The sequence below is a fragment of the Ochotona princeps genome, chromosome 1 (assembly GCF_030435755.1).
Source record: "Ochotona princeps isolate mOchPri1 chromosome 1, mOchPri1.hap1, whole genome shotgun sequence".
Classification (NCBI taxonomy): domain Eukaryota; kingdom Metazoa; phylum Chordata; class Mammalia; order Lagomorpha; family Ochotonidae; genus Ochotona; species Ochotona princeps.
The window spans coordinates 85,293,273-85,312,501 of NC_080832.1; the positions used below are offsets into that span (position 1 = coordinate 85,293,273).

Below are 19,229 nucleotides of genomic sequence, written 5' to 3' on the forward strand. Positions count from 1 at the left end.
GCTGGAAAGCATTCAGGTATTGTTCATTTTACTTCAGTACAACAGCCTTTATTGTCATCTGATGGACATCTGTTCAAACAGCTTGTCAGTTAACAGAAGTTAATTGGGTGGTACAAAATGTAAATTTTGTCTTCATTTGTTCTGCATGTATTCCTTACAACTTAGTTTGAATATTTCTGTACAGTACTGGTAAAGGACACTGGAAGGTATCATTCCATCCTTTTTTTCCTCCCCATTTGATCTTACCATTGGTAGAATGGAACAGGTTTTAGAACCACACAACAGGTACTTTGTCAACTAAATTTCCCGACTTTGCAACATTAAGTCAAATTTGGAAGGCTGGTGGCAGTTTACATCATAGGAAATAAAACCCACAAATAAAAAGGTCCTGGGATTCATCTGTTTAATATAGGGTAATAACATTTTGTCAATACTAGGCACCATAAAATGTAAACACAATTACTGTCATAAACCTGGACATACCTTCAAGGGTTCAAAGTGGCTTTGTTTTTAGTTACCCTGTTTGCATATAGTGCAGGAAAAGATCTTTGTTAGCACTGTGTACATAAAGAGATCCAAATTGCAAGAGGCAGATAAAATTTGAATCCTTTAAACAGTCACTAAATTGTTTTGTAGTAACATCCAGGTTTATCTTCCTTTCACTTAACCATTTTCCCTGTTAAGCACATCATAACAATAGCACAGTGAAGTGAAATGATGAAATAAAAGAATTTTGATACACTAGAAAACAGTGCTCAGTGATACATTTACATTCTATTTATATGATTAAAACATTTGATCATACAGTACCTTCCTACAGGATTACTGGCTAATTTAGGGGTAGGGTTTATACTGTTAGAGGTATTTTACTAACATGATATCTACTTCCCTTATATGCAAACATTAGAGCTATAATTTTATTGAGAGTAAAACTGATTATGCGAGTTGACTGAGCAGCTTCTCAAATAATGCAGTTTATGAAATCATGGGAAAAATGAGTAAAGCTGCCCTGGACATAAAATGGTTTTTCATCCCGCTTTTCACCACATTAAATTTAATCAGAACAGACCAACAAAGTCAGATAATTCTTAATGTGAACAAATGGGGAAAAAGAAAAAAATTTACATATGTACATGGACTAAACAGGAACTAGATGCATTTTAGCAAGGAATGTCAGGTATTAGTTCTGGATGAGACTTGTGTTACAGTTTTCATTTCCACAGTTGTGTGCTGAGGGTCTGACCCGAAGAGCTCCCAGACCATCCTGCTGTTGTGCTGGGGGGCTGGCCGAAACCAGATGTAGGGTTTGCACTACTGATACTCATGCCAGCCATTTGTTGATTCATCTGCGAAACACATAGAAGATTTAGTTTAAAAGGATTACTTCACTTTTAATTCCTGTTTATTTTCACTAATGCGAAAGTCAAGTCTGTAAGGTAAAAGCAGACTACAACAGAAATTTTTCTTTACAGAGCAAAAATAACCATTTTGTTCCATTTTTGTTCTTAACATTTTATAGGTAGTGCTAAAATATGGAAGAAAATTATCAATTATATTCACATTCTACATGAAATTTCTTGTCCTCAAAAATTAATAACCACATTTTAAAAAAATGCGTGTTATAATTAGGCACTATACAATGAGTCAATTACTCTTTTACTTTCTAGAATTTTCTTAGTCCCCAAAGTACTTTATTAACAGCTGTAAAAATCCTCTATGAACACTAAATGGCACTGCATCCTTTCTAAAATATTATGAAGCATATATTCTCCTTTGCTGTTTTCATAATGTAAGTATCTAAAATCAATTTTCATTATGCTATAAAGTGTAAGATTATGTGTATTTTTCTAATAGTTTTATCAAGTGTGTATACAAGTATTCAGAAGCTTATGAAAAATTGATTTCAATGGTGAATTTTAGAGCAAAATATTTTTAAAATCCATGCTATGAAGGGTATTTAAAAAATTCATTAAAATTGAAAACTGCATAGATCTCAATTTTTTACAATGATGTTAGATACAGTTAACTTATGTGGTTCTCTTCTAAAATTGGCAATATCAGAAGGAAAATACTCATGAAGTACAGAGCGGGTTCAGTTCGATTTTGTTCTGAACTGAATGAAGTTCATTAATTTGAAATTTTCAGACACTAGTATTAAGCACATTGCTGACAGATCACCTTTTCGTACCTACAAGAACTGCTTTAACCACCTCATTGCTGGACCAAGAGATTCCTCTTCTGCACTATTTGGAAGTAATAGCTAATGTTAACTTTCCATTTGTTCCTCCAGCCCCTTAAACTTATATGGCCAACATGCTGGAGCATGTCCAGCTAACAGATGTTACTAATAGTTGGCACTTAAGGATTTTGAGACTCCCAGAGGACAGTTCATTGTCTAACTATAACTGTACTCCTATAAATGCTTACAGATAACAACAATAACTTGGAACTGAATAGAAATATATATCAATTTAGGGAATAGTCCAGAATGCAACATTAGGATAAAGAGTCTTAAGGTAAAACTAGTTAAATAGAAACAAATAGCAAGTGTAAAATAAAGGGGTGTGGGAGTATGAACCTAGGTCTGAGAGGCACTGTCCATGAAGGCAGCACCTGACTGCACTTTAAACCAACTGAAATAGAAACCAGTCAGGACTCATATAAAGGGTCCAAGACAAATATTAACTTATTCACACACCTCACAGGAATTGGTAGGTGCTCATAAAATTCACATTTAAATGATGTGTTAAAAGCAAATACAACTTGAGTAAAAGAATTCTTACAAGTCCATGGGCAGAAACCACACCCCACGGAAGACCACCCAGATTCCTCATATACTGCACTAAAAATATGACACTGGGGGCTGGCATTAGGGTGCAGTAAGTTACATGGTATGTCAGGGTCACAGACTGCAGTATGAATGCCAGCTTGAGTTCTAGATGCTCCACTTTGGATCGAGCTTCCTTCTAATGTACCTGGGAAAGCAGTGGAAGAGGTTCCAAGTATTTCACATGCTGCCACCCACCAAGTGAGCTCAGGACGGAGTTCATGGCTTCTAGCTTTGGCCTAGCCCAAGTTAGGGCTTCATAGCTATTAGGGGAATGAACCAGCAAATGGAATATCTTTTTCTCTGTGTCTTTTAACTATGCCTTTCAAATAAATGGTTCATTAAAAATGAAAATATAAAGCTTGGTATTTTTGTATTCTGAAGGTTTAAAAAGACCTCAAATTATCAGCTAGTTTGGGCTAAACAGGCCACAAAATGTTACAGCAGGAAACTATAACACCTGATTCTAAGGGAGAATATACAGAGTTGAAGGTAACTGTTAGTGGTTATAAACTGGGGAAATGTCCAATTACGTGTATCTGATACAACTTCCTAGTATCTAGGTATGGTCGCAGATGTGAGTTAAGTAGGGGAGAATATGACCCTTACCTGTGAGAGGCTCCACTGAGGCTGCTGCGCTTGTGGCAGGCCAAAGTTACTCTGGGGTGCAGCCATCTGTCCCACCATTCCTGCTTGTGGGCCAACCACATTTTGAGGAAGAGACATTACACCAGTTTGTGCATTTCCCATAAACCCATTGGGCATGGGCATGCCCACCATCATGCTTGCACTCTGTCCCATCACATTTCCCATAAGGCCAGGAGCTGCAGGCACAGGTACACCCATTGATGGAAAACCTTGAAATGCAGTTGGTGCTTGTGAGGTAAATGGCATATTTGTGGGTCCCATAAACACACCTGTATCAAAAGAACCATGAACAGAAAATGAAGAACGAACACAGGGCTATTCCAAATAGCTGTAGTTACTTATATATAAACTAAAAATGGGTTACTGTCTTTCTGAATTATCTATAACAACTTTTATTTCCAGATTGTTCATAATGTTCAGACCAACCCACAGCTACACAACTATTTTTAGAATGTAGACAAATCAGTTATTAACCTGATAAAATTTAATTAGGAAATATAGATGTTCAACAGCCACACAAATGTTTCCAAACTACATAGCATGGGAATATATGCTGTTTCTATAACCTAACCATTGGTCTCCCAACATCAGACAAATGGAAGGCAAGAGGTTGTCATGTAATTTCAGATCATACATATGTAAAATTCAAGTCATTGCTTTAGAGGAACTAGTATAACCAATAAAAACTGTGTTAACCAAATCTGTTTTATTAGAAACAAGAACACGCCAAATCTTTGTTTCATTGTTCCAAATCTGTTTCATTAGAATTACAAAGGTTTTCAAAGCATTTCTGGAATCTACATAATTCACCCTGCTTATTGTTTATCTGGAGAGAATATATGTTGTACATAAAAACAAACTTCATGTAAATCAAATTTCAGTAATTCTTTAAAGACAGTTTGTGTCCTGTAAGCTTGTGAAATACTTATATGTGAACACCTTGTTAATTCTAAATGAATAAAGCTTTGTGAATCCTGTGTATGCTTATAACTACTGTTCTGTTCATTTTAGTTTCATAGCTGTGTTGACTACAACAAAGTGTGTACTAACCATGGAAATGAGGAAAGAATTGATACCACTGTAATTACAAAGGGTGTGCTTTTAGTAATGTCACTGCATTCACTCAAAGCAAATCTTAAAAGCTACTTACCAGGAGTACTTTGTTGTTGAATGGTTCCTGTACCATAGAGAGAGAGGATGGAGTCTTTAGAAAGTTGTTTCTTTGCTACTTCTTCTGATTTTGTAGCTTGCTCGGTGAACAGATCAAGATCCCCAGATGTCACTGTAGACAAGGATGCAGCTGCTGGTACAGAAGATGCCCCCTGATACAAACACCAAAATAAGCTGTCAAATTCCAGAGTAAAACATGGCATACCTATTATTTAAAACCCACATGAATAGGGCCCGGCGGTGTGGCCTAGCAGCTAAAGTCCTCGCCTTGAAAGCCCCGGGATCCCACATGGGCGCCGGTTCTAATCCTGGCAGCTCCACTTCCCTTCCAGCTCCCTGCCTGTAGCCTGGGAAAGCAGTCGAGGACTGCCCAAACCTTTGGGACCCTGCACCCGCGTGGGAGACCTGGAAGAGGTTCCAGGTTCCCGGCTTCGGATTGGCACGCACTGGCCCGTTGCGGCTCACTTGGGGAGTGAAACATTGGATGGAAGATCTTCCTCTCTGTCTCTCCTCCTCTCTGTATATCCAGCTTTCCAATAATAATAAAATCTTTAAAAAAAAACCCCACATGAATAAACAGTGACATTTTACAGGATCATTCAGACACACACACACAAAAAATCTAGAATAAAGGCACAATGTTTCCTCCTATCAATCAGGAAAAGTACAAGGGGTAAACCTAAAGCCCTTCCATAATACCCTGCACTCACCAGCTACACCGACACTGAATTTCTACACACGGCACTCCTGAACCCAGTGGGTTCAATACAAGTCCTACAGTGTTGTCAGGACCACTGTCACTCTCACGAGAGGTGCTCAGGCTTCTCCCTCCACAAGCACGTCTTTATGGAACTGGACTGGCAGCATCCCATGTAATGAAGCACACTTGTACAATTACAGAAGACTCTGAAAATGCCCTACCATAACTCATCCAAATGTTTCATCTTTTAAAAAGCAACTAATAACTACAACATTTGATTTCTTTTAATTATTAGAAATGAAGCAGAGCTAAACGCAGACCATCTGTACACTCAGCTATTTGCTATACTTTGTGTTTAGATGGAGAAAGTAAATATAAACAAAAAATAGCGGTCAGGATGGTGGTACATCGGTTTACACCACTGCTCGTATTGCCTGCATCCAGTGTTGGCGTGTTCAAATCTTGGCTGTTTGCTTCTGATCCAACTTCCAGCTAATGTGCCTGAGAAAGCATCACAAGATAGTACTTGGGTCCTTGCCTCCCACATGGGAGACCCAGAGAGTTCTAAACTCCCAGCTTCGGTTTGACCTAGCACCAGCCATTATGGTCATTTAGGGCGTGAACCCACCAGGTAAAGCTCCCCATCTGTCATTCTTCCTTTCAAATAAACATCAAGCATGTTGACATGTAGTACAAAGCCAAGATTTTCACTTAATCTGTTTGCACATAGATAGTATTTTGCAATAGCAACTGATAATTGTATTTGATAACCTTGCAATCCAATAGTATTTAATAAAGTTCATTGGATTTTTTGCATTAAAATAAAAAATGGAAGACAAAATTGTTTAAGTACTCTTAACCATGCTGACATGTTTTATACATGAAAAGAATTTCAGAGAATTCCATTGAGACCAGTAAAAGCTGGCTAAAATTCTTTCAAACTATGCAATAAACTGAGTGGCAGGTAGAAGTTAAACATTTACTGCCCCGGCTAAAACAACACATGATAAATTATCAAACATTCTGCTCTGATACTAATTCAAAATAGATAATTCATGACTAATTGAGCAAAAATTATGAAATCACAGAAGCCACCTAATTTGCAAAATGCTTAAATGCATAATGAACCAGTATGGAATATCAGATCATATGATTAAAATGTATCTGATGGGCCTAGTGGCATGGCCTAGCAGCTAAAGTCCTCGCCTTGAACGCACTGGGATCCCAGATGGGCACCGGTTCTAATCCCAGCAGCTCCACTTCCCATCCAGCTGCCTACTTGTGGCCCGGGAAAGCAGTTGAGGATGGCCCAAAGCCTTGGGACCCAGCACCTGCATGGGGGACCCAGAGGAGGTTCCTGGTTCCGGATCGGCGCGCATCGGCCGTTGTGGTCATTTGGGGAGTGAAACATCGGAAGGAAGATCTTCCTCTCTGTCTCCTCCTCTCTGTATATCTGACTTTGTAATAAAAATAAATAAATCTTCATGCCCTTCCATTTCTCTGGTCTCTCTCCAATGCAATGGGAACGTACCTGATGACTACAGAAGTGCTCTGCATAGTGGTATGGTGAACTCCCCAGTGTTTATTATTAATATTGCTATATAATAAAACTGCATAGCTAAGATTTTTTTCATATTTAGTTCAAATAACCTGAAGTTCTAATTGTTGTGGATGAAACTTAAAACAAAAGTGGTTGAGAAAATGACTCCAGTGTCAGAGGAATACAGCCCAATATCCATGCTTTGAACATCACACACGTTTCTCCTGGTGAAGGTGGATGAGTTAGAAAGTCTACCTTAACACAGAATAGTCACCGTAAACACTCAAATGCTCATGTATTATTTTTTTAGCACTCTAGTCCTCAGCACTACCACCAAGGATGAAAGGACAACAAACTACCATTTACACTTCAGGAGGCTGCAAGACTTCCAACCAAAAGCTCTGGCATTCTGGGACGCCACAGCTGAAGTTAAGACAAGCCTTAGCAGCCATGCAGGTCTAGATACTGCTGGTGTATGTGTACGACAGGAAGGAGAGAAAAGGGCTGCTTTGTGTCACCACTTGGAAACATTTCCCTCAATCCCTAACACATTTCTGTCACCTAAGTATTTCCAACTTCCTTAGGGAAGGCTAATATACAGGTAGTCAATCTATTTCACATAAAAATGAGAAAATTTTTTCCTAGAATGTATCAATACTTAGAAAATAATACCAAGACTGGAAGATCAGAGTTCAGAGTAATTTACAATCTTGGTGTTCAAATTAGTTTTAGCTCAATTTCACACACTAAAAACCTACCAAAAAAATACAGTACTTGCATAATATCTCTATTGAGGTCCTTCCTGATTGGATGACAGATAATTCTGTTCACCGAGTATTTTACAGTTATCAACAGAACTGACAAAATTTTGGTCCTAAAACAAATTTCCAAAAGGAGAAATAGAGTTAAAATAATCCCGTCAACCTAGCATGTACTAATCAGAAGAAATAAGGCATGAAAACAATTCCTATCCTGCCTAATGCTGGCAGTCCAGCTCACACTCCTTATTATGGTACTGCAAGTCACACTGAAAGCATTTTTATTATCTCATACATACCCAAGCTTGCAGAAATCCCTGTGGTAATTACTATTAATTAACTAACAGAGCAGCAATACTTGGTCTTTGTATGTGTTATCACAGGGGAAAAGGGCAAATCCATAAAATAAGCTCTTTGCTGAAAATAAACACGACTGCTACAGATAGTTTTGATAAAGATACATTTAAACCAATTATTCCTAAGAAATTGACTTACTCAGTTCTACTCATAAGTATATAAGAACTTGTATAACAGAAAAGCTGTGCAATAAAAATACTAGTGTTCACGGTAGGGAGCAGCCCAGACCAGGCCAGTGAATGGTTCCCACTGGCACACATTTGGCACAGGTCGGGGGCAAACCAGGCTGGGCCAGTTTACATCACCCGCTGGCGAATCCAAGCACCAGAATAGAGTGTGGGTCGGGCCAAGTTGGGTCACAACACAACCCAGTTAACATGAGGGCCAGGACTGGGGGCCAGATCGGCTGGGATGGGCTGTATTCCCCATCAGCGTGAGCTGGAATTGGGGTGGGCTGGGCCTGGCCAGGCTACAACATCCACTGGCAAATGCCGAGATGAGACGGGTCATGCCAGACTTGGCTGTAGCACCCAACCAGCATACGTGAGACCCAGAGGAGGAGGGAGTGAACACGGTAGGGGGTGCTGTGAGGGGTTCCCCTGCTGGACCCCACTCCCATTGGAGAGCGTGAGAGCTGGGATGGGGGCAGACCAGGCCAGGCAGGACTATAACACCTGTTGGCCTCATGTGGGCTGGATCAGGTAGAAGCCAGGCTGGATAGACTGCTCCTACTGGTGCACGCATGTCATAGTGGGTGTGGTTGGTTGGGCCTTGCCGCAGCATCAGCTGGCAGATGCTGGTACAAGGGGGGTGGGAAAGGGAATTCTGTCAAGTTAAACTGCAGAAACACTCATTAGTGAGTATGGAGAAACAATTCTTTCAAAAACAAAACTTTCAAAAAAAAAAAAAAAACACGAAAAATTTCAAAAGGAAGTAGCACATACCTGAGCCGAGGGCATGACAGTTGCAGGTAAGGGATTAGAAATCATCGGTCCAAAGATGTCCAGGTCGTCATTCAGGGCTGGCACTGTGGCTGTGTTTCCATTGGTCACTGCTGCCTCAGTAGGACCATCTAAACAGAACATAAATTCTTGAAGCAGAATCTCTTAAGCTACTTGAAATATTAGTTGTTTAAAAAAGTAACCACTCAAAAGTTGACAATGGCTGGTGTTGTACAGCTAATTAGGCTGCAACCTGTGATACTAGCATGCCATACTGGAGTGCTAGTTTGAGCCTTGGCTCTCCAATTCCAATCCAGCTTCCTGTTAATGTGCCTGGGAGGTCACCTGAAGATGGCTGAAGCATCTGGACCTCTTCATTCACGTGGGAGATCCAGATAGAGCTCCTGTGTCTTTCAAATAAAAAGGATTTTAAAGATTTATAAATCTGATTTATCTTCTCAGAAATATTCTTTATCCACTTGCTTTCATGTAAATATCCAAACTCCCCTTTTGACAAATGACATCAGAATTTACACTGTTCTTTTTTATATGATCTTAAAAATTTTTTGATGCTTCTTGTGTGCCAGGAACTGATAAAGTCATTACATTCTAATACCTTATAAGACAGATACTTCTTTTGAGGTAAGTGGCTAAAATAGAATCACCAGGCTATTATAAATAATGCCCCTACCATGCATGTGCATGTGTGTCTGAGATTATATCTTTTTTTTTCATTATTTATTTATTCCAAAGAGTTACAAAGAGGGAGACAGACCTTCCATACACTGCTTTGCTCCTCAGATGGCCCCATCAGCGAGTGCTGAGACAGGTCAAACACTGGAGCTTCTTCTGGGTCTCCACATGGTGGCAGGAACCCAAGAACTCGGGCCATCTTCCACTGCTTCTGCCAGACCATCAACAGGGAGCTAGGTCAGAGTGGGCAGCCAGGACACCCTAATGGGATGCTGGCATTGCAGGCAGTGGCTTTACACAATATATCAAATTAATTTTAATACTTATTTGAAAAAGAGGGTCTGGTGTGATGGCTCAAATGCTAACTCCTCAATCTGTAAGAACTGGATCCTTTATGGGCACCAGTTTGTGTCCCAGCTGCTCCACTTCCCATCTTACTCCCTGTTTAGGGCCTGGGAAAGCAGATTATAGCCTGAAACCTTGGGACCCTGCACCTATGTGGGAGACCTAGAAGCTCCTGACTGCTGGCTTCAGATCAGCTCATCGCTGGTCATTGTGGCCATCTGGGGAGTGAACAAGTGGACGGAAGATCTTTCTGTCTGTCTCTCCTTCTCTAAATCTGATCTGCCTTTCCAATAAAAATAAATCTTAAAAAAAAATAAAAAAGAAAGATCTTCCATCTGCTGCTTCACTCCCCAATCAGCTGCCACAGTCAGAGGTGGGTCAGGCCAAAGTCAGAAGCCAGGAACTCCATTCACATCTCCCACATGTTGGCAGAGGTCCAAGCACTTGGGTGATATACCACCACTTTGCCAAGTGCATTAACACAGAGCTGGATCAAAAGCAGAGAAGGGCCTGGCAAAGTAGCCAAGTGGCTAAAGTCCTTGCCTTGCATGCTCAGGGGTCCCATATGGGTGCTGGTTCGTGTCCCATCTACTCCGCTTCCATACAGCTCCCTGCTTGTGGCCTGGGAAAGCAGAGGAGGATGGCACAAAGCCTTGAGACCCTGCACCCATGTGGGGTCCTAGAACAAGTTCCTGGTTTCAGATCAGCTTAGGTATGGCCATTACAGTCACCTGGGGAATGAACCAGCAGATGGAAGATCTTTCTGTCTCTCCTGTCTACAGATCACCCTTTCCAATAAAAATAAATCTTTCAAAAGAAAAAAAGCAGAGCAGCTTGGACTCAAAGCGGCACACCGATATGGAATGCTGTGTTGCAAACAGCAGCTTGCCCACTATGCGACAACACTGGCCCCACTTCCTATCATTTTTTTCTGCCTTGGAAATAAATGCTAATGATTTAAATATTCAAGGTGTTGCATTCCATAATAAGGAAGAAAGGAACCACACATATATACTATACACATTCTATAAGAAACATTTTTAGAACTTGAGATTTCTTGCTTGTTTTTCAAAATGAAAGTCAGATATACAGAGAGGAGGAGAGACAGAGAGAAAGATCTTCTGGCCAATGATTTACTGCCCAAGTGGCCACATTGGTCAAGCTGTGCCGATCCAATCCGCAGCCAGGACCCTGAAGCCTCTTTTAGGTCTCCTATGCAGGTGCAGGATCCCAAGGCTCTCAGCCATCCTCAACTGCTTTCCTAGGCCACAGGCAGGGAGCTGGATGGGAAATGGGGCTGCTGGGATTAGAACCGACGGCCATATGGGATCCCAGAGTGTGCAAGGTGAGGACTTTTACCGCTAGGCTACCGTGCCAGGCTGTGTTCTGTTGTTTTTTAATTCATAAGGCAGAGACCTAGAGGGCTCATATCTGCTGGTCCACTCACTAAATGCTTGCAATGTCTGGAGCCAGAAGGCAACAGACACAAACCATGTCTTTAAAATCAATGGTAGAAACACAATTATTTGAGCTATTACTGTGCCTCTCAAGGTCCTCACTGGCAGTAAACTGGAGGCAGCAGCAAGGGCCAGGAACTGAACCTGGTCACCAACATGTGACCTGGGTGTTTTCATCAGTGCCTCAAATATTCACCCAAAGGGCCACACCTTAAGTTCTTTCTTTCTTTCGGCACTGTCACCTTAGTGATGGTAGTACTAAAAACAGAATGGGAAACTGACACAATTCAAAATCATCTGTGCAGAATTTTACTTTCAAAAAAATTTTAGAAATATTTTATCACGTATCACGTCTCTTTATATTATAGACCAATTTATAGGGTTTAAGGGGTGCAAACTGGACTGGGTACAGTGAAGAGTCTGCAAGCATGGCTTTCACAAAGCTCAGCTTTCATTGTCCACAACCTTATAATAGCTCAGGAATCAAAACTGCAGTGTCTTGGGACTTACATCCTAATCAGTCTTCTATTTTAACAATTTATACTTCCATTTGATCCCTGTTTGATATCATAGCCTTCTCAAAGTCATCTTTACAAACCCGGTCAACATTAAATGGGCTGACTTTCGCAAAACCGTCAAATATTTGACAAGTGTACAGTCTACCATATCCTACATATGGTCTCCATAATCCAAGAAACTCCTGCTTTTATCTAACTACAGAATTAATTTTTTTAAATTTTCCTATTTACATCTCTGGATTATCATTAATATCAATGAATAAACAAAATTAAAATGTTTTTACTATTTATAAAGTGTCTGAAAACAATTTAGGCTATTTTGAAGACATCAAGTATTTTTCAAGACTTTTTTAAGGAAATCATATCAGGGCTGTATAAAAATATATTTACTATATACGTCTACACATCACATACATTTATATACATGTTAGGAACCATAGTTAACTAATTAAAGGGTGAAACAACGTACAGATTATTACAGTTACACCAGAATTTTTACATGAGACAACTATCAATTGCAAAATATGCTTCAACATTTCTTTTATTTCTAATCTTTTCAAAAAGCAACTTGCATTCTGAAGTTAGCCTTCTTTAAACAATCATATTCAATCAAATCTATACTCAATTTCCCTGCCATATTGTAATCATATAAATATTAAGCAGAAATAAAGTGATATTTTTAAAGAAGAGGATATTCTAGATTAAGGATACAGCCAAAGGAACACTTTTTAGAACTTCTTGGACTCAAAAAATGACAAGTAGACCAGCGGTGCTAGTGTTGGGAATGGGGAGACAATGTCAGCAGCTAGACATGTCCAAGTCTACCATATGAATGAGGAAGAACTTTGTTGGAAGAATATAAATATAAAATCAAACTCACAAACAAGAGAACGTATAAAAAATACTGAGTGTACGCAATAATTTCAAGTTACTTTTTATTTTTAAGCAGTAACAAGTATCATTAGCACTTATGAAATTGGGGTGCAGACCACATCACAGAACACCATTGTGCCTGGGATGCACTGTGAGAAAACTACAAGGTTCACTCCTATAAGGAAATATGTTTTCATTACATTTATAGTTATGTATCTCTCAGAAATTTTAAGTCTGTTCTATATTCTACTCACATATTTAGACTTTCAAATCTAAACTCTGTGTGGTATATAGCAATATATTAACACATAAAAGTCTTCTTTTACTCCTCACAGCCTTTATAATCAGATGTGACTAGTAACTTGTCCAGTGTCATGAGATACAGTGAAGTCTTAGATTGTAATCTTGTTCAATTTTTACCATAAAAGCAATGCATTCTTGTAAAAGATTCAAATCACAAAAAATAAGGAAATTAGAAGTCTCTACCATGAATGGTGCTGACAGTTGCACAATAATTAATGCTATTGACTATGCACTTAAAAATGATTACAATGGGAAACTTAATGTGTATTTCACCAAAACTTATTTATTTTCATCTTATTCAAACAGACATACACACACAAAAATCCCAACAGATCTACCCTCTAGTGGTTCATTTTCCAAATGCCTACAATAGCCAGAATTCAATCCAAATCGCTCACAAACATGACATGGACCACAACCTACTTCCTTCCACAATGCACATTAGCTGGAAGCTGGACCAGAAAGAAGATGTGGGAGTTAAACAAGGCACTCCAGCAACTTAACCATGACACCACATTTGTGCCTGCTTTGCCACAATTTAAAAAAATAATAATTCACATAGGATTACACCAAAAGTTTTCCTATATATCTTTTAAATTTATGCATGAGTGAGTGGTGATACTAAATGGACCTGTTACACAACTAATCCGTGATTCATGGACATTTAGTTTTATGACATTAACCAATGCAAAAATAGAACAGTGAACATCTATAGTTAATACAAAGTCTGCACACTCACTACAAGCTAATGTGACTTTTATTTTTATCATTGCACTATAATAAGGTCCATTCTCTCATTCTTTTTTTTTTCAATTAATATTTTGAAACTAGCCTCTTGAAATCTCAGGCATCCCACATAACTAGAAACCCTGGGATCTATGTTGTGAAATTCAACCCAAAGTATAAGTTGATTTAGGAATCCTTTAGAATGAGAAAAAGAATGTACCTGCTTAGTAATGTCGTATTTTGTGGAAGGGTTGGTACTACTTTGAATTGACCAGGAAAATTTCTCATACCTCCAAAAAGGTAAACCTTCTCTGAGGCTCAACCCAAGCTTCTATGTACATTCCTCATGAAGAACACAAGTAACTCTTGTTTCCAAGCAGAGAAAGTGCTGCTCTTGACTCTCTACCTCACACCACTGTTTAATGTTGGATCCTGGATTTTGCTCCCATGGATCTTCCTTGTTCCTACAAAAGCTTTGCACTGAGACTGTTGAGAAATAAATTAACCTAGAAATAAATCTCTCTACCTTGAAAAATGAGTAACTAAAAGTTCCTAGTAAGTTTCAATAGTTTCTAATTTCACTAATAGTTTTGGTTTCCTAAACCAAATTCTTTAAACAGTTTCAATTTATGTAAGGCTGTAACATCTTCATCTAGTATATAAAAGAACAATGGGTCCAGCATTGTCACATAGTGAATAAAGCTACCACTTGCAACACTGGCATCCCATATGGGAAATGTTTTGTGTCCTGGATACTCCACTTCTGATCCAGCTCCCTGCTAACTGCTTGGGGAAAACAGAGCAAAATGGCCCAAATGTTTGGGTCCTTGCCACCCATGTGGGAAAACCAGGGTAAATTCCTGGCTTTGGCCTCACTCAGCCCTGGCCAATGGAGCTATCTTGGGAGTAAACCAGTGGGTGGAAGATGTCTTTCTCACTCTCTGCATACCTGGCTTTCATGTAAATAAATATTTAATATAAGGGGAATGAAAGACTTGTAATTATTACCATCACTTATTTTTTTTCATGCAGATAGTATAGGTTTATTATCACAAGTCATGTGACATTACAGGCAACTACTGTTGCAGTGCAATTATTATTATCCCAATTCCTAAAACAAACAAACAAAAAAATACATTCACAGAAAACTGATCTAACATCAGCCTGATCACTTACGGCAGGCATTTTAATTACTTAGCTGCTTAGTAGTTAACAATTACCATCACTTATAAGCATCACACTTTAAAGAACATACGCATATTATTTTGTCCCTAAAATAAGATGAGACAGGCATTTTCTTCCATTGTCCTAGTTACAGAAAGTTCAACTTTGAAAGATAAGTCTTTCTCAATGTCACTCACCTAGTTAAATAGTAAACATGCACAATGGTGCAGTCTTCTGACTCCTGAACTAGTGCTTTCTACACCACATCAATTACAATTATATCTATTTTATAAAAAAGTCGTCAATAATTTAGTTATCTGCACTAAATTTGAGAAGCAGTGATTTAACAGTTCAAAATCATTCCATGCTTCACACACTTCTCATTATCCCACAAACTCCACTGTCCTTGTAACAAAGACCAGCATCTTCTCAGGGAGAGATACAGGTGTATATTCTCATCACTGAAGTATAAGTGGGCCAAAGAAGCACCTGTGGGATATAATCAGCTGCTGAGCAAAGAGGAATATTCACAAATCATTGGAATGTAATGCATTCTTCTCATCAAAAGTCCACCAAGAGCACAGAGCACAGCATGAGTTACTGTGTGTGTGCGCGCATACACACATGCATACACATGCAAATTTCCTTTTTTAGGACAAAGGGAACCTCAGGCCAACCACACAGTGCCTTCTATGTGCCTTCTGTGTCAACAACTAATCAGAATTCACCACTTACATGCATCTTACTAATGTATGTGTTCCTCATTCAGCTACAAAACCACAGTGGCAGCAGCCAGCAGGAGGAGGTAGTACTCCCCTTTAGTCAGTATGCAGAAACTGTAGTTGGTGGAAAATAAAAATAGGGAGATCTAGAGTACAAGAAAAGCCTAAGGCAAATGGAAGAAATCTAGCTGTGGTCGACATCATAAAGAATGATAATGAAGCACAATGGACCTCCTGAAAAGGCAATGAGCAAACGCAAGAACCTAGGACAATGCAATGAAATGAAGAAGGTATTTCAAACTTATAGCTAGTAATTTATGGGTAACTACTATTTTCTTTCTACATAACCTTTGTATTTCAAGCTAGTGTTTACTTGTGAACTAAATTAGAAGATGAGTATTTTAAACTCATTTATATCAGAACTGAAGAGAAAGGTTAAAGTGTGACTTACAGAAAAGGTTATTTTTATCAGTCCTATATCTTAAATAAACATAAGGTGTATCTTCCATGCATTGACTCGGCTACTTCTCATATCAGGACACTGAGATGCTTAGAAAGAAGACAGCATTTCAAATATGAAAATTTTGAAGGCCAGTCTCTCTTACCTAGAAATCCTTAATACAATGAGTGAAGCTGTTGACTTTATTAACTACAGCTATGCCAAAACTCATGTCAATAATCCAAAAGACGAAAAAATAAAGTATTTAACATAGTATTTGGTGTCTTTCCCTTGGCCCATTCCTAGTAACTCTGAACAGGACTTGCAAACATTGAAGAAATAAGAATTTAACATTTCATGTTTTAATAGCATGTTTCAACATTAAGTTTTATGTTTGGATGCTCTGATCTATGCTTTATACAATGTATCTCAATCCTCATACCACATAAAAGGCATCTGTACAAATAAGCCTAGGATTTCAACACAGATTACAAGCTGGTACACCTAGAAAACTCAAACACTATAAACAGTGTAAGACAATTCCCTGATGTTCCGAGGCAGAAAACGGGTGCTTCTTTCCAACTCAGAGTTGTAATAGCTTACATAGCCATCAACCAATAATCTACCAAAAAAAAAAAAAAAAAAAAAAAAGAAAAAACACACACACACACAGCACATTGATGGTGGGAGAGAAGGGGCTGACCTTAAGGCCCAGCCCAGACATAGGAACTCTTCTAAGGAACTGAATGGTGCCCACAAGGTCCAGCCCACTTTCAACGCAGGCCATAAATTAGGCCTACTGTCTACCTCCAAATGTTTTCTCTAATCCAGGAGGTAACAAAATGAAAGCCTTTTTTAGGTGCCTTATCCTTCTCCTTTTTTAGGGTGTAATGGAATCTAAACACACTTAAGAATGAACAAGCACTACCTTGTAGGATATAGGCCTTGTTACTCTCTGCCTGGCACCAATGTTATGTTCCAGAGCCCCCATCCAGTCCCTTATGCTCTGTCACCAGGGAGAGAAATTGCACCTGCATCTTTAAGTTAATGTCTGGTGCAAATGCTCAGTAAATGACTGATGGAAGGATTTCTTCATGATATTAGAACCATGAAGGAAAACAACCACTAGGTATCATCTTTGAGCAGATGCTTAGTCTATCAGTTAAAGACAAGCACATTCCATACCAAAATTCCTGGACTGCATACATGGAATTCCAGCTTTCCTACTCTTGCAGACCTTGGAGGCAGCAAGTGACTGCTCAACCAACTTAGTGCTTTGCCACAAGATTTGGATAGAGTTCTCAGCTCCCAGCTTTTACCCAGGATGGACCTTTCCAATGCAAGCTTGGGGAGGGAGTCAACAAACCAAGATACAAAGTGATTTTACTTTTTTGCAGGGCAGGAGAGAGAGTAATTACCCGACTTTTGAAAAGTACTCAATCTTCTGGTTATAAATCTCAGTTCTGTCCTCGCCCCCCAGCTTTCTACCACATTCTGAGATCCTCCAGCTACTGCTGCTGATAGCTTTGGCTTGCTGCTCTTCAAAGCTTGGTTTCACAGCCACAGCTTCCACACCATTATTTTACTAAGATATGACAACTGCTTTGTAATTGGAACCCCACTGATTATAGAGGCTGTAATCCTCTCTCTATATCAGAAATGCCTCCCAGATCACGCTCTCTGCAGGCTGGTGCCACAGCACTATCCTATGACAGGTGTCAATCTCTCCACCTTGTTTGCTGGAGTCACACTCCACATGCCCTATTCCACATCTGACATGTATTCCACAGCTGTCTGCTCAATAACAAACAGATGTTTCACATCATAGGTTGCTCCACAAACATAAGGTACCAATCGCTACATTTATCTGGGTAGTCAGTTTCTCCAACTGTGAATCTAAACAGACCTCCATTCTTACTAGTTTTTGCATGAAATAAGCTTCTACAATACAAAATAATTTGTTACTACTCTAATAAAAATTACCTGTGAAGAAATCATTAAGATTTTTAACATTAGTCCAGGTATCAAACTGAATTTTCACGACCAATTCTACAGAATCGCACCTTCTCTCAGGGATAATTTTCTCATCACCAGTTTATAGAAAAACTACATCCCCCACTCATATGACTGCAAATACAGAGATGCATTTTCTTTTATTTACAGAAATCCTTACAGATCTGCTGGTTGCTCAATAATTTAATTATCTTTTACTTGAATGTTAAGAGGCATTAGTTGGTCAAAATCTATTTGCACAAATAATAAAGTCAATGACTAATATGAAATTTTGTGAACTATTGATCTACTTTAAGGCAGATAAGCACATGATAAGCAAATGGATGCCATGTCCCTCATTACCATTTGTGGCTGCACATGAACAATTCCGCCTTGAGTAGACCTTTGTACAATGAAAATGGGCATGTTTCATTCACTGGTGACTACTGAGGTACAATCATGAACAGGAATGAAATTGAAGCAGAAATAGCATCAGATTCTGTTCTTGTTTTCTTACTGATAAAACCATAAAGCCTTTTAAATCTTTATACGCTCAACAAACTATCTTCTACTTAAGAAATCATTTAGGTGTGGGCATTGTGCATAGATCTTAAGATACTGTGTGGGACATTTGCATTCCTTATCAGAGTGCTTGTGTTTGACTTCCAGCTCTGCTTTTAGATTCCATTTTCCTCCTAATGAGCACCCTGGGAAACACTAAACAATGGCTCAAATGGTAGAGTCCCAGCTACCCATATGGGAAGCCCAGCTTGAGATCCAGGCTCTGGGCTTCAGTCTGGCTCAATCCAAGTTGCTACAAGGTTTTGAGTGGAGAACAACAAACAGATCTAAGTCTCTCATCTCTCCTTGCCTTTCAAATAATAAAAATGTCTTTAAAAATTACAGCATTAAAAAGGTGTTATCCTTAGTAAAAAAAATTTTTGTAAATACCCCATATTAAAAACACATGACTTGTTTCATATATCTTACTTTGTAAACTAAAGTCACAAACATACATTTGTGGCATATTAAAATTCTCAAACTCTTTTTTCTTAA

General features: G+C 38.9%; 1 protein-coding gene across 4 annotated transcripts in view; it reads right to left on the reverse strand.

Annotated features, from left to right (window-relative positions):
* Positions 1-26: 26 nt before the first annotated feature.
* The window catches only part of SMAP1 (small ArfGAP 1), a 160,411-nt gene continuing 141,208 nt past the window's right edge, over positions 27-19,229 (reverse strand). For 3 of the 4 annotated variants that reach the window (XM_058661527.1, XM_058661520.1, XM_058661512.1), the window contains 4 exons: positions 8,945-9,072; positions 4,626-4,797; positions 3,437-3,744; positions 390-1,346 (listed from right to left, as the gene is read on the reverse strand). In XM_058661527.1, coding sequence (XP_058517510.1) covers positions 1,212-1,346; positions 3,437-3,744; positions 4,626-4,797; positions 8,945-9,072 — 743 coding nt within the window. In that variant the 3' untranslated portion in view covers positions 390-1,211. Of the gene's footprint in view, positions 1,347-3,436; positions 3,745-4,625; positions 4,798-8,944; positions 9,073-19,229 lie in introns of all 4 variants that reach the window. The other variant, XM_058661533.1, reaches the window with a different exon arrangement.